General features: G+C 35.2%; 1 protein-coding gene across 3 annotated transcripts in view; it reads left to right on the top strand.

Moving 5' to 3' along the window:
* Window positions 1-15,096, top strand: part of GFM1 (G elongation factor mitochondrial 1) — a 45,756-nt gene extending 30,660 nt beyond the window's left edge. For 2 of the 3 annotated variants that reach the window (XM_010367784.2, XM_030928286.1), the window contains exons 14-18: window positions 4,185-4,347; window positions 7,054-7,198; window positions 12,680-12,840; window positions 13,673-13,726; window positions 13,863-15,096. In XM_010367784.2, the coding sequence (XP_010366086.1) occupies window positions 4,185-4,347; window positions 7,054-7,198; window positions 12,680-12,840; window positions 13,673-13,726; window positions 13,863-13,994 (655 nt within the window). In that variant the 3' untranslated portion in view covers window positions 13,995-15,096. The remainder of the gene's footprint in view (window positions 1-4,184; window positions 4,348-7,053; window positions 7,199-12,679; window positions 12,841-13,672; window positions 13,727-13,862) is intronic. The other variant, XR_748468.2, reaches the window with a different exon arrangement.

Genomic DNA, 15,096 nt, shown 5'->3' with positions numbered 1-15,096 from the left:
AACAACAGAGATTTTCAGTGTAGATGAAACCTCCCTCTTTTGGAAGAAGATGCCATCTTTGACTTTCATAGCTGTAGAGAAGTTGGTGCCTAGCTTCAAATCTTCAAAGGACGGGCTGTGACTCTCTTCTTAGGGGCTAATGCAGCGGGTGACTAAGTTTGAAGATAGTGCCCCTTTCCCATTGTCAAAATCCTAGGGCCCATAATAATTATGCTAAATCTACTCTGCCTATACTCTACAAATGGAATAACAAAGCCTGGGTGACAGCACATCTGTTTACAGCATGGCTTACTGAATGTTTAAAATCCATTGCTTAGAAAAAAAGATTCTTTCAAAAGATTACTGTTCATTGACAATTCACCTGTCACACAAGAGCTCTGATGGAGATGTACAGAGAGATTAATATTGTTTCCGTGCCCGCTAATACAACATTCATTCTGCAACCCCTGGATCAAAGAGTAATTTTGACTTTCAAGTCTTATTATTTAAGAAATACATTTTGTAAGGTGATCGCTGCCATAGGTTGATTCCTCTGATGGATCTGGGCAAAGTAAATTGAAAACCTGGAAAGGGTTCACCATTCTAGATGACATTAAGAACATTTGTGAGTCCTGGGAGGAGGTCAAAATAACATTACCAGGAGTTTGGAATAAGTTGATTCCAACCTTCATGGATGACTTTGAGAGGTTTAAGACTTCAGTGGATGAAGTAACAGTGAATGTATTGGAAATAGCAGGAGAACTAGAATTAGAAGTGGAGCCTGAAGATGTGACTGAAGTCCTACAATTTCATGTTCAAACTTGAGCAGATGAGGAGTTCCTTCTTCTATGGATGAGCAAAGAAAGTAGTTTCTTGAGATGGGATCTACTCCTGTTGAAGACACTGCAAACATTGTTAAAATTATAACAAAGGGTAAACCTGGTTGATAAAGCAGTGGCAAGGTTTGAGATGATTGACTCCAGTTTTGAAAGAAATTCTGCTATGGATATAATCCTTTCAAACAGCATCACATGCTACAGAGAAGTCTTGTGAAAGGGAAAGTCAATCAATGGGGCCGACTTCATTGTTGTCTTGTCTTAAGAAATTGTCATGTGACTGGGTGAAGTGGTTCACACCTTTAATTCCAGCTACTTGGGAGGCTGAGGCAGGAAGATCACTTGAGGCCAGGACTTTGAGACCAGCCCTGGGCAACTAGGGCAATAGACTCATCTCTAAAAAACATTTTAAAAGAAATTGCCACAGCCACCTCAACCTTCGGCAGCCACCACCTTGATCAGTCAGTAGCCATCAGCATCAAGCTAAGACCCTCTAGGCTCCCAGACCTTCAGTGCCTACTTCTAATTCTGATGCTGAAGTTTCAGATGATTGTTAACATTTTTTAGCAATAAAGTATTTTTTAATTAAGATACGTATGGTGGGATTTTTGTTTAGACATAATGCTATTGCATACTTAATAGACTACAGTATCGTGTAAACATACAGCTTTTGTAATCACTAGGAACACAATTTGTGTGACTTGCTTTATTGTGATATTGGCTTCATTGCAGTTGTCTGTTACTGAACCCACAATGCCTCCAAGATATGCCTGTATGTTGTGATGCTTTGAAAAAGAAAATGAACAAAAATGCATTTGTAATATACTGTCTTCCTCATAAACTGTTTTAATTTATAAATACAGTGTTTCTTTGGACTACGTAGCTTTTTAAAAAATTAATAGCAATAAAGCATTTCTCATCTTTTCTAGTTATATTAGCCAGCAACTATAAAGTAACTAAAGGATGAAATGGTTAGTTCTCCTCTTAAGGCCTTTTCTAAGAAGTTGGAGGAATTTTTTTCTCTTATTTTTTTTTCCTTTTGATGAGTCATGTATCTGTGAGCCAGCCCCTTAGGTTGTCGTTGTGTGTGTGAGGTTTTTGAATAGGTCCTCTGCTGATAGTGTCCAGGAAAGTGGCTGAGTACATTCTGATAACTCAGAGCTTTTTGCTGATAATGAAATTTTAGGTTTCACGCTAGTTAACATCTCGTGTATTACCACCAGTACTGAGAAATACAATATGTGAGCTTCCTCAAGTCACCATTTTGAAGCCTTATGAATGCAGTCACCATCTCTGTATATCAAAGCTAGTAACACTGGTTGTGAGATAATAGGCATTTAAAAGTATACATACCAATTTAGGCTCTCTTAAAAACATAATTACTAGAAGTGCCCATTGCTTGCAACTTTGTTATGATTCTGAAGTCAAAACAAATCTGCAAATTTCAGGTAAACAACAAAGCCAACACAATTCTTACATATATATATATTTTTTGTTGTTGAAAACAATGTGGCCCTGACATAATTTTTTTTTTTTTTCGATTAAAAAAATAGATTGAGTGGGTACAGGTGTAGTTTTGTTACATGGATATATTGGGTAGTGGTGAAGTCTGGGGCTTTTGGTGTAACCATCTACCAGATAATATTCATTGTACCCAATAGGTAATTTCTCTTCCCTCAACCCCTCCCCACCCAACAATTCTAATCAACATTCATTTTAATGTGACAGATGATGTTTTGCCAAAATGAAATTGTCTTTCATAGTGTGACACTTCTTTCACCTTCAGCATTTGTTTAGCTGCCTGTCAGGCAGTCTTAGTTCTTGTACCTTTACTTTTTCTAAAACTACTGCAAAATCTGTCTTCTTGTAGCACCGTCTGTTAGCTTTTGAAGTGAATAAACTAACCCCAGCGTTTGTAAGTTAGTTTATATCTTTTTTGTATTAGCCTTCTAGAAGAATGTTTAAGATCCTTGGTTTTAGAGCAAATCCTGACTCTGCCACTTAATGCTCTGTCACATTGGGCAAGTTAGTCTCTCTGTCCCTCAGGTTTCTCATCTGTAAAATGGTGATAAAAATAATACCTACTTCATGGGTTTGTGGTAAAGAACAAGTAAGACAATCCATATAAGGTACTTAACATAAGCCTGGCACAGAAGTATTCTGTTGTTTGGCACTCTCTCGATTATAAATTCAGTTATGGTTCCTGAAACTGTGTGGAGTTACTTGTTTGTGATTTGGTTCTTTAGAGCATTGCTGCCCAGTAGAACTTGATGCAGTGATGGAAATCTTTTAATTTAAATGTAAACAGCCATGGTTAGTTATTACCATATAGACAACACAGATCTAGAGTACGTTTGTATAGATGTTACATTGTTGACAAATCGAAAACATGATTTAAAATGTCTCATAGAAAACGTTGTATATACTTGAGAATATGAGAGCGTTCCGCAGTTTTGGAAATTTGCCTGTTGTAAGCTGGCATCTCCTAACAGCTTAGAACAGGCAAATATTGATATTTGCTTTTTCCAAACCACTGTCAGATTTGTATGCAGGAATGCACACTCATTAATGTCCATTTTCTTACCTGCTAATAATTTTGAAAGCAGCTGGCCTCTTCCATCGTGTAGTCTTGAGGAAGATTTCAATTTAAAGGAAGAAATGCCTTGCAAACAGTAGATACTCATGAAATTATTTTTCCAGTGAAGCAGTAGCCTGTGTTTACATATCTTTAGTATGTATGTAAAGTGCTTATTCTATCATATTAATGTTGCCATTAGTGGTTTGAAGTAAACACTGACCTGTGTTTAAATATGTTTTTGTGTCTGTTGAATGACTGACTTATGTTAGTCTCTATCATTTTGCCACCGATCATTTTCAGGTATTAATTATTTCACTTGGAAATCCCTTTTCTTGTATTGCCTGAGTCTGTGATGCCCAAGGAATAAAATCAAATAGGAACTATCTGAATAAATTAACTTAGCCATCAAAGGTCCTATTTTCAAGTAGATGTCTTTGGTTACAGAGATTTAAAGAAAGAACACTGTGTTCCAGGGAAATGGGCAAGGTCTTCGGAATGTAGGTTATTAAAACAAGAACCGTAGACTGACCTTTTTCTTTTAATTACTCACTTTTACTTTTTTATTTGTGAAATTCATCTGTGTATTACCTTGGGTAGTATATCCCACCCTCACTTCAAGTAAAAACAGAAAAGAGAGGGTTCTTTTTAAAATCTACAGTAAACTTTTATTAAAAGACCATGATAATAAATAAATAATCAAATGTGTTCTTTTAAATTAATAGGGGTTACTTTATTTTGTAATTACATAATGCTCCTTTTTTTTTTTTTTTTTTCTCCTAAATCACTTTCAGGTTTGAGTTTACACATAAAAAACAATCAGGTGGTGCAGGCCAGTATGGAAAAGTAATAGGTGTCCTGGAGCCTCTGGACCCAGAGGACTACACTAAATTGGAGTTTTCAGATGAAACATTCGGATCAAATATTCCAAAGCAGTTTGTGCCTGCTGTAGAAAAGGTAAATTTTTTAAAAAGCGTTTTTGCATTTTTACTTACTAAAAGCAGTTCATCACGTATTAAATCATACTTTATCTTCCATCACGTTATCTATCACGGTTTGTTTTAGTTACATTCCTGTTTCTCTGATTATTAGGCTCTCCATCTGATTTAGAATGTCTAGTTCATTAAGTAAAAGAGCTATAAATCCATGCTGTGACAATGATGGGAAATTATTATGTTTCTGAATCATAGTTGTATTTTTCTTAATAAATTGAAACTACTCTATTGTAATCAGCAATTAAAATTTGTAGTAGTTCTTAGGGATTTGTAAGAGTTTTATGTGTACTGTTGTAGCTGAATGATCATTCTTTAGATTCCCAGCACCTGGGTGCTACTGTCTCATTTCTACTACTGATTAATATGCTTTGGTAAATCAATATTCAGAACAGTTTCTTCATTTGTAAACTGAGAGAAAATACTTAAACCTGCACCCCTCACAAAATTGAGGATCAGATAAGACTATGTGACATTTCCTTGGAGAAGTGCTTTGCACATGTGAGGGGTGTTTTGTTCGCTTTCCAGGTCATTTGCTTTATGACTGTTGTAGGCCGGGCACGATGGTTCATGCCTGTAATCCTAACATTTTGGGATGCTGAGGTGGGCAGAACACTTGAGCCCAGGAGTTTGAGACCAGCCTGGGCAACATGCTGAAACTCCATCTCTACAGAAAAATGAAAATAGAAAAAAAAATTAGCCTGGTGTAGTGGCACACACCTGTAGTCCCAGCTGCTCTGGAGGCTGAGGTAGGAGGGGAGGATTGCTTGAGCCCAGAAGATAGAGACTGTAGTGAGCTGTGCACCACTGCACTCTAGCCTGGACGACAGTAAGACCCTGTCTCCAAAATGGAAAAAAGAAAAAAGAAAAAAAAAACCGTTGTTAACCCTTAATTAATTCACATAGACTGTGTTTTTTTTTTTTTTTTTTTTTTTTTTTTTTTTTTTTTTTTTGAGACCGAGTCTCGCTCTGTCACCCAGACTGGAGTGCAGTGACGCAGTATCGGCTCACTGCAAGCTCCACCTCCCTGGTTTACGCCATTCTCCTGCCTCAGCCTCCCTAGTAGCTGGGACTACAGGCACGTGCCACCACGCCCGGCTAATCTTTTGTATTTTTTTTAGTAGAGACGGGGTTTCACCATGTTAGCCAAGATGGTCTCGATCTCCTGACCTCATGATCTGCCTGCCTTGGCCTCCCAAAGTGCTGGGATTACAGGCGTGAGCCGCTGTGCCCGACCAGTTTTTGTTTTTAACCTTTTAACTTAGAAGATCTTATTAACAGGTTATAGTTTTGATTTCAGTGGTGGAGCATTTTTTGTGTGTGTGTGATTAATGTATTCTATTTCAAGACAATATTTTGTCATTCACACACTTTAAATTCTTACATCCATTAAGATGAATGTAGATGAAGGAGAACTTAGATTTTTACAGCAAATATAACTTACAGTTTTGAAATGTCAAGAAATATTTTGTGCTATCTGTGCAGCCATGTTACTGTGTTGCCAAGAAAAACTAACAAGTGGTAGGAGCTCTACAAGTATTTGTTAAGTGACTGAATTAATAAAAATTGCAAGCTCATCAAATGGTGCTCTTTAAATATGTGTAGTTTATTGTATATCAGTTATACTTCAACAAAGCTATTCTTTTTAAAAGAATTAGATTTGAAAAAATCGTGAATTACTCTTTAATTCTAGTTCTTACTGACATTTTGTAACACCAGAGCTGTAATGTAGTGATCTACCAATGAGGCAAAGCAGTTAGAGGTATGCAGTATGGGGCTCAAGACACAGCTAGTGAATAAACACCAATTTTGGTGGGGGTTTTCTTTTAGGGAGTTTCTTAGTTTTGCCTTTCCACTGATTCCTCATTGTAAAATTAAGATCACGCTGTCTCTATGATGTGTTATGAGTAATTGAGTTGAGTAATTCCTGCAGATGAGGTTATGAGAAAGTGACTGTTAGCACTTTAAGTCTTGCTTTCAAACCAGCTTATGCCCTTAACTAATATGCTTTTCCAAGGAATTGTTCATCTAAATGCCACAGTAGTAAACTTAAATAGTAAAGTTGTACTATTTACAATAGCAAAGACATGGAATCAGCCTAAATGCTCATCAATGATAGGCTGGATAAAGAAAATGTGGTACATACACACCAATACTATGCAGCCATAAAAAAGAACAATATCATGTCCTTTGCAGGGAGGGGCATGGATGGAGCTAGAGGCCATTATCTTTAGCAAACTAACTCAGGAATGAAAAACCAAATACCACATGTTCTTGCTTATAAATGAGAGCTAAATGAAGAGAACACATGGATACAAAGAGGGGAACAACACACACTGGGGCCTATTAGAGGGTGAAGGGTGAGAAGAAGAGGATCAGGAAAAAATAACTAATGGGTACCAGGCTTAATACCTGAGAGATGAAATAATCTATACAACAAACCCCATGACACAAGTTTACCTGTGTAACAAACCTATACATGTACCCCTGAACTTAAAAGTTAAAAAACAATAGTAAAGTTGTTAAACATTTTTTAAAAATTCTCCTTTGAGGGGTGAAATACAGCACACATAAAAACGTACACTTCTGAACACAAATATTTTGGGGTTCTTGATAATGTATCTGCAAGTAAAATCCACTCTCTCCAGAAGTTGTGTTCATTCATTAACAGGGGTTTTTAGATGCCTGCGAGAAGGGCCCTCTTTCTGGTCACAAGCTCTCTGGGCTCCGGTTTGTCCTGCAAGATGGAGCACACCACATGGTTGATTCTAATGAAATCTCTTTCATCCGAGCAGGAGAAGGTGCTCTTAAACAAGGTATGCTGTGCCCGGGTACCTTAGCATATCTGTTTTCCTGATAGATCATCATAGCCTCAGAAGGCAACACTATTTTTAGTCTTCTTCACCCAGAGCCCTAGGCACCACAGGGAATATTGTAGGTAGTGGGCGAATCTTTATGGAATTGAGATCAAGGTAGATTATTACGTTCTCTTTCTTGCAAAACTAAAAGACTGCCGTATTCTCTTACATTCTCTGGGGTTTTCTTTCAGGTATTTGAATTCATAGATAATTTATAAGTTCTGTTTTTAATAGAGAAGACTGAAATGTTCAGAATTCTAAGAAATTTTTAAAAGGTGTCTTTACCACAGTCTTGTTATTTCTAGTGACTTATTCAAATGTCAAGAAATCCATAAATTTGTAAGTAATTTCTTCATTATGACATCGTATGCTTTTAGGCATTTTGAGGATGGCAAAGTATTTTGAAAGAATTTGGTAAACCTTATTCACAATGCAGATTTCTTGCAAAACTGCTAAAATTGTCAACATTTCTCACAGAATAATATTTGTATTTAAATGCTGATGAACTAGAACCTTATGCAGTTGCAAACATATCTGATTCTTTGCTTTTAAGAGAAAAAAAGCTAGTGACAACATAACAGTTTCACATCAGGATTATTCAAGAAAGGAACTTCAAAGCCATTTCCTGAAGCCAGAAAATTCCATTCTCTTTGTCATCTTTTCCATGTCCTTTATGTGAAAATACATTAGTAATGTCCACAAGTGTCTTTACACAGTAGAATTATGATTCACAAAATATTTCCAAAATATCTTTTATCAAAGAGGATTAAAGTGGACAGTAGAAACTTTAATCATAGTATTTCCTAAACATTCTGTAGATCAGGATTTATTGATTCTGTATGAATTTGAACTTTATGGTATTTTTGGTCACACTTTGCATCTGTGATCAGGTGTGGGGGGCAGTGGTTGGGGAGAGTTGCTGATTCCTCATTTATGTTTCAGTTTCTCAGTTATGAAAAAGAGGTTTCCTTTATATCAGCTCTCTATTAAAAATGCAGTTGAAATTTATGATGTAGAGATCTTGTCACAGTCTGAAGATTGTGTAAATAGGAAACCAGTAAATAAAATGACAAAATGAGACTTTATTAGGTATGACTCATATTAAAATACTTGTGTTTTTACCTCTGTGTGTTTACCACTTTAGTATGCCTTAAACTGACAAATTAGTTATAATCACTTTATATACTTTTTAAAAGTACAGTTAAAACAAATTAGTACTGATTGTTCTATGGTGGTTCTTTACTGGAAATTGGTAGCTTTCCTGGAAATAGAGGTTACATAAAGTCAGATAATTGATATGGTTATCAATCAACAAGGAGCCTCATCCTTTTTAACTGATCCTACATTTAAATATAAGTAAATACAGGTGTATGTGGCCATATATATACATATATAAATAAAGTGGCCATATATGTTTTCCTACAGGATATATATGTTATATATCATATATGTATATATATTTGTAGATGTGTTTATATAAAATACAAAGTATATATGCATATATACTATATATAAAGTGTATAATATATAACAAAGTATAAAATATATGTAAACTATATAAAGTATATATAAATATATAATATGTATAATATACTGTGGGAAAAAGATATATAAAAAATACAGATAATATATATAAATATATCCTGTGGAAAAAAATGTATATGGCCACTTTATATATAAAAAATATAAAATATGTATATATATAATATTACTTTTAGGACTTGGATGCAATGCACCATCCAAAAATGGCAGGGTGAGTTAGGTTTGGAGCTTTGTTTGTCTCATGGTCTAGGGTTAGAGGAAGGCATGTGTAAGGGTAAGATTCATTTGGAGCTAATATATTTATATATATATATTTCCTGTGGAAAAAATGTATATGAATATTAACTAAACAGTTGAATATGTACCATTTAGTTTTTTGTTATTTAGGTATAGTATATATATTAAGTATGATTGCCTATTAGATGTACAGGGGGAAAACACTAGATTATAATTGAATTGAGGTTTTTTTTTTTTTTTTTTTTGTGAGACAGAGTTTCACTCTGTTACCCAGGCTGGAGCTGGAGTGCAGTGGTGTGGTCTTTACTCACTGCAACCTCCACCTCACAGTTTCAAGCAATTCTTATGCCTCAGCCTCCCAGGTAGCTGAGATTATAGGCATGCACCACCACGCCCAGCTAATTTTTGTATTTTTAGTAGAGACAGGGTTTCGCCATGTTGGCCACGGTGGTCTTGAACTCCTGACCTCAAGTAATCTGCCCACCTTGGCCTTCCAAATTTCTGGGATTACTTTTCTATTTTTGAGACAGGGTCTTGCTCTGTCACCCACGCTGGAGTGCAGTATCACAATCTTGACTTACTGCAACCTTGAACTCCTGGGCTCAAGTGATTCTCCATCTCAGCCTCCTGAGTAGCTGGGAGTACAGGGGCATGCCACCATGCCTGGCTAATTTTTTTAATTGTTATTTTATGTAGAGATGGGTTATTACTTTGTTGCCCAGGCTGGTCTCATAAACTCCTGGGCTCAAGTGATCCTCTTGCCTCAGCTTCCCAAAGTGTTGGGATTATAGTGTTAGCCACCATGGCTGGCTGAGTAGTTTTATTTTTTATAAGATATACTATACAAACAAGCAGGATGCTAGCATGAGAAATAAGTTACCTTACTGTTTCTTCATCTGATTTTTATTTCTCCGTGATTGAAAGACAAAAATCTTGAAAACATCACACTGTATCCCCCAAATATATACAATTATTCTTATTATTATTGTATATTATTATTATTGTATTGTCTGTCGCCCAGACTGGAGTGCAGTTGTGTGATCTCAGCTCACTGCAACCTCCGCCTCCTGGGTTCAAGTGATTCTCCTGCCTCAGCCTCCCAAGTAGCTGAGATTACAGGTGCATGCCACCACACCCAGCTAATTTTTGTAGTTTTAGTAGAGACAGGGTCTCACCCTGTTGGCCAGGCTGGTCTTGAACTCCTGACCTCAAGTGATCCACCTGCCAGGCGTAAGCCACCACTGCGCTTGGCCTATATAATTATTATTTGTCAGTTAAAAATTGAAACTTTTTAAAAAAACATTAGATTTAAAGTAAAAATAAAAATTAGCTTTTTCTATCCTGATAAAAAAAAAAAAGACAAAAATATAAAACTCAGGTGAAAAGAAGTTCTTGCCACACTCAGCAAGAAAATCAACTTTTTTTTACGTACACCTCTGTTGAATGCCATATTAGAGTTTTACAGTGAAAATGTTGGTAAATGAGCTTAATATAAGAATAGCTTATAACTGTAAGATATTATAGTTATTATAACAGTATACTATTATTATATGTTATATCTTATCAAAATTGGAAGAACAATAGTTCACATTCTCCCGTATTCTTGATTTTAAAAATGAACACTAGAATTCATTTGAACCTAATTTTAAATATTGTTTATGAGACTGATCAGTGATGTAACCTAAAACTGAAAGGTGAAACTGACTTGACTACAGATCTGCTGGAGGAAAAATTTCTTTTAGGACTTGGATGCAATGTGGCTATTGAAAAATGGCTGGCGCGTTGGCTTTGGAATCTTATCTCATGGTATAGGATTAGAGGAAGACATGTGTAAAGATAAGATTCATTTGGAACTAAATCAGGGAGTAGATTTAGAGAATTAAAAGGAAGGGAGCAGGGTAAGGGGATGTGAAATAGAACCAGAAAGACTGTCCTCAATAATTGAGTGATGGACACCATATACTTGCCTCTTTCCTTCCCTTTACCCTTTCACAACCTAGATGTTTTACATTACTTATCCTGTTGAGAACATTAGATAATGTGTAACTAAATCTAGATATGTCTGCTCACATCTCTCCTTCTGGGCGCTTTTTTTCATATTAATTACATTTCTTTAGAGCCAAGGACGCTCTGCTGTTGTAAAGAAGTTATGCAAGGAACAGAACTGTTTCTACACTCTAAAATTGTTAGTCTGATTTAGATGTCCATGTAGGTTTCTGCAGGGCTTAGCCAGTGAAGCATAGGAGTCTGCAGTACCTCTTTGAGTTCAGTTATTTCTCTTTCAGAACAAAATTCACTCATTAGAACTAATTATTTGAGGGTAGATGTGAGCTAGGATATGATTTAAATTTAAAAATATTTCTAATTATATTCTTGTTGTCATAATTATTGCAGTTAAGCTGTACTGTCTCTAGAAGAAGCACTAAGTGAATATATAAGAAAGATTTTTAGTTTTGGTTTATTATAATCGAATGGATACTTCTGGAAAACCTGTGATTATATTTAAACAAAATATTACCCTTGTCATCATTTCTGTGTTTTGCTGAAAGCCTTTATTTGGAGATAATTTAACAAACCCGAGACTTGAAGTATTTGTCACTATCACAACTTCCAAATTAAGTATAAATGTTTGAAGTTTTATTATATTCTCTCCATATTGTTACATTTAAACATTAGCACTGTAACAGAAAGAAGTGTTTTGGTTATATATTAAACGGGATAAAAATAAATACAAGTGCACTGAGTTTTAGTGTTTAAATGGTCAAATCTAGTCCAGAATCCTTATTTTGTAGATGAAAAAATTTGAGACCTGGACAAACTGTGTTTTTCCAAAAGGCATATAACTTCTTTGAGGTAGAGCAAAAACTAGAAACTTGGTCTTCTCATTCGCAATCAGGTGTTGAAATTGTTCAGACTAGAAAAGGAAAGACATCATAGGCGTGGCTTGATTCTTGCTTCTGAGTATAGGAAGGGTACCCTCCACGTCCCCTCCTGCCCTGTGACAAAAGTTATTTTCTTATAATTAAAAATAACTGTCTGCCAGGGACTACAAGAAAGAATGGGTTTATCCAGCCTGACCAACATGACAAAAGCCTGTCTCTACTAAAAATACAAAAATTAGTGGTAGCAGATGCCTATAATCCTGGCTACTCAGAGGCTGAGGCAGGAGAATTGCTTGAACCTGGGAGACGGAGGTTGCAGTGAGCCAAGATTGCCTCATTGCACTCTAGCTTGGGTGACAAAGCAAGACTCAAAAAAAAAAAAAAAAAAAAAAAAAAGGGTTTACCTTGGTCAAATTTGTAACAGTCATTATCTTTACCCCTGACGATTTTCAGAGAGAATACCTAACTGAGTTGGATAATTTAGATGGTAAAGGACTTGATCAGATGTTGTTTTAAGACCTTTTTGTATTATTCTCTGCTATTTAATGAGTTTTAAGGATAATAATATGACAATGGAAATAACAATATTAAAATTAAATGTTGGAATTTCTATTTAGAAGAGTGACTTATTACTACAGGAAAAATGAGTCTAGGTCAAATATTTTAAGCTTGCTATTTGTGTTTGTACCTTTGGGAAAGTGTCATCTTTCTCCCTTTTTTATATCTGGACAGTTGTAGTTTGTATGAAGACTAATGAACTTTTTTTTTTTTAACCCAGCCGTGGCAAATGCAACATTATGTATTCTTGAACCTATTATGGCTGTGGAAATTGTAGCTCCAAATGAATTTCAGGGACAAGTAATTGCAGGAATTAACCGACGCCATGGGGTGATCACTGGACAAGACGGAGTTGAGGACTATTTTACACTGTATGCAGATGTAAGTACTCTTGGTCATTGACAGTCCTGCTTTTATTAACCATAGAAGGAAATCCAGATTAGCTTTTGTTTTTGCAAATGGACGCATTTCCTTGCTGAATTTGTGGCTTTATACATGTGGCATTTTCTGTAACATGCTATTAGAGCAACTCTTAAGTGCAGAAGTTAAATATAAGATTTATTTTATCTTGACCTTTTGTAAATGTGTCATTTTCTTAGATGTATATTATATATATATATCTAAGATGTATTTCTTAGATGTATATATCTCTCTTTCTTGGATAAGCATAGATGGACAAATTAAAAAGAAAAGGAAAAATAAGATGTATATTATCTCTCTAATTTTAGCTTTATTTGCATAGTTATCTTTAATTTATCCCTTTTAATTCCCTTGCCTATACCTTTCTTGACTTAAATCTCAAGGGAGAAAGTGTTTATTACATTTCATAAGGCCTCCTGGAAAACACTACTCTCAGCATATCATTAAGGTGTCCAAAGGAAAGTTATATTCACATTTTCTCAGAAGAAACAGTTCTGAGTGCTTGGGCTGGGGCTACAGAGTGGAGTGGGGATGAGGAGGGAAGGCTGTCAATGGTGTTCACTCCATGAAATGGAAAGATTTGGTTTCTGGTTGCAACTGTCAAATGAAATAATTTTCAAATAGGATTTCCACTTGGAATAAAACAAAAATGTTTCTCTTTGGCTTTTGATTATTTTTAACTAAGTGTAGTGAGCAGAAATCTTAATCTAAAGGAATTAAATGGCTAAAGTGCATCTGTATTTTTCTCGAATATTTTCTCAAATGCTAAAATATCTACTGTGTTTGTTTTCAGGTCCCTCTAAATGATATGTTTGGTTATTCCACTGAACTTCGGTCATGCACAGAGGTAGGCAAGTTTAAACTTTACTGTAGCACCCTTCAAAAGACCACCCTACACAATGATCATGTTATAAAATCTTGACCTTGCATAACTTTACTTGATAGTTTAAAAAAAAAAAATTCTCTCTTTTTAAAATCCTTAGGGAAAGGGAGAATACACAATGGAGTACTGCAGGTATCAGCCATGTTTACCATCCACACAAGAAGACATCATTAATAAGTATTTGGAAGCTACAGGTCAACTTCCTGTTAAAAAAGGAAAAGCCAAGAACTAATTTTGCTTACTGTGAGTTGACTGACTTTAACTGAATTTGTGTGGTCTTGATACTTTGATGGATTCCAGTGGAATAAATTCAGGCTGCTGAAACAAGAAATTCTGAGCCCAGGAAGCGGGCTCTTCTTCAAAAGAAGCCCTTCTTATTCATATTCAGAAGCTTCTGTTATATTCAAAGGTAATTCTATGTCTATCTCAATTCTATTGATTGGTTTTATAGTTTATTGAAAATCCTCAAATAAAATATAGTTATTACTGAAATATGTTTAATATTTATTTAAGGGGAGAAGAGACTAATTTCGGTTATACTTTTAAGCTTAGAATGTATGTTCATTTCCTTTTCAAATTTTGTATCATAGGAGATTACAACACAGAGAAAAGCTGAAAAAATGCAAAGAACAACTACATACTTTCCATCTACCCTCCTTTGTTAACAGGTTGTTTATCATATAATGATTTGTTTTGTCATATTTGCTTTCATTATTATCTGTTTAAGTCTCATACCTCTGTATTTTTAGTTTACTGAAGACTTGAAAGTGAATCGCATACACCATGATACTTCTTGGAGTGTCATTAATGGGCAGGCTTTTCTGTTGACGAGTGGGTTCCATATGATCTTCATAGCATTTTTCAGGTTCTTCATTGGGATATTAAAATATTAGCCAAATTTCTCTCTGTTTTATGTATGTCTGATTATTTCAGTTTGTGGTTTCTGCAAATTTGTAACTGCCTCTGTTTTAGGAGTATAAGTATTACTTCCTTGTGGTCTATTGTGAAGTGAAAAGTAGACCTTTGCATATACTATTCTTGTTTGTGCTCATCTTAATGTTTTTGTACACCTAAATCAAATGTAATTTATAGTTGGTTTCATTAACCTAATGAATACTAGTTAAATTTGAATTCCTTGGAATTTATCATATATTGTATTCACTGAGATTGCGAAGGAACAAATGGTAATCTTTTGTTTCCAGAAAAAGCTGGGCTTTCCCAAGCAGTTCTATTACCCGGTTCAGAATTGCTTCATCCAAAAATCATCTGATGGTGTAGATGGATCCTAGTCCTTTCCATTACCTGATGATAGAAGTAAAATAATTGATTTTAAA

Source organism: Rhinopithecus roxellana, chromosome 1 (assembly GCF_007565055.1).
Source record: "Rhinopithecus roxellana isolate Shanxi Qingling chromosome 1, ASM756505v1, whole genome shotgun sequence".
NCBI classification, from domain to species: Eukaryota; Metazoa; Chordata; class Mammalia; order Primates; family Cercopithecidae; genus Rhinopithecus; species Rhinopithecus roxellana.
The sequence above is the reverse complement of the archived record's forward strand: the minus strand, read 5'-3'. Positions and strand labels throughout refer to the sequence as shown.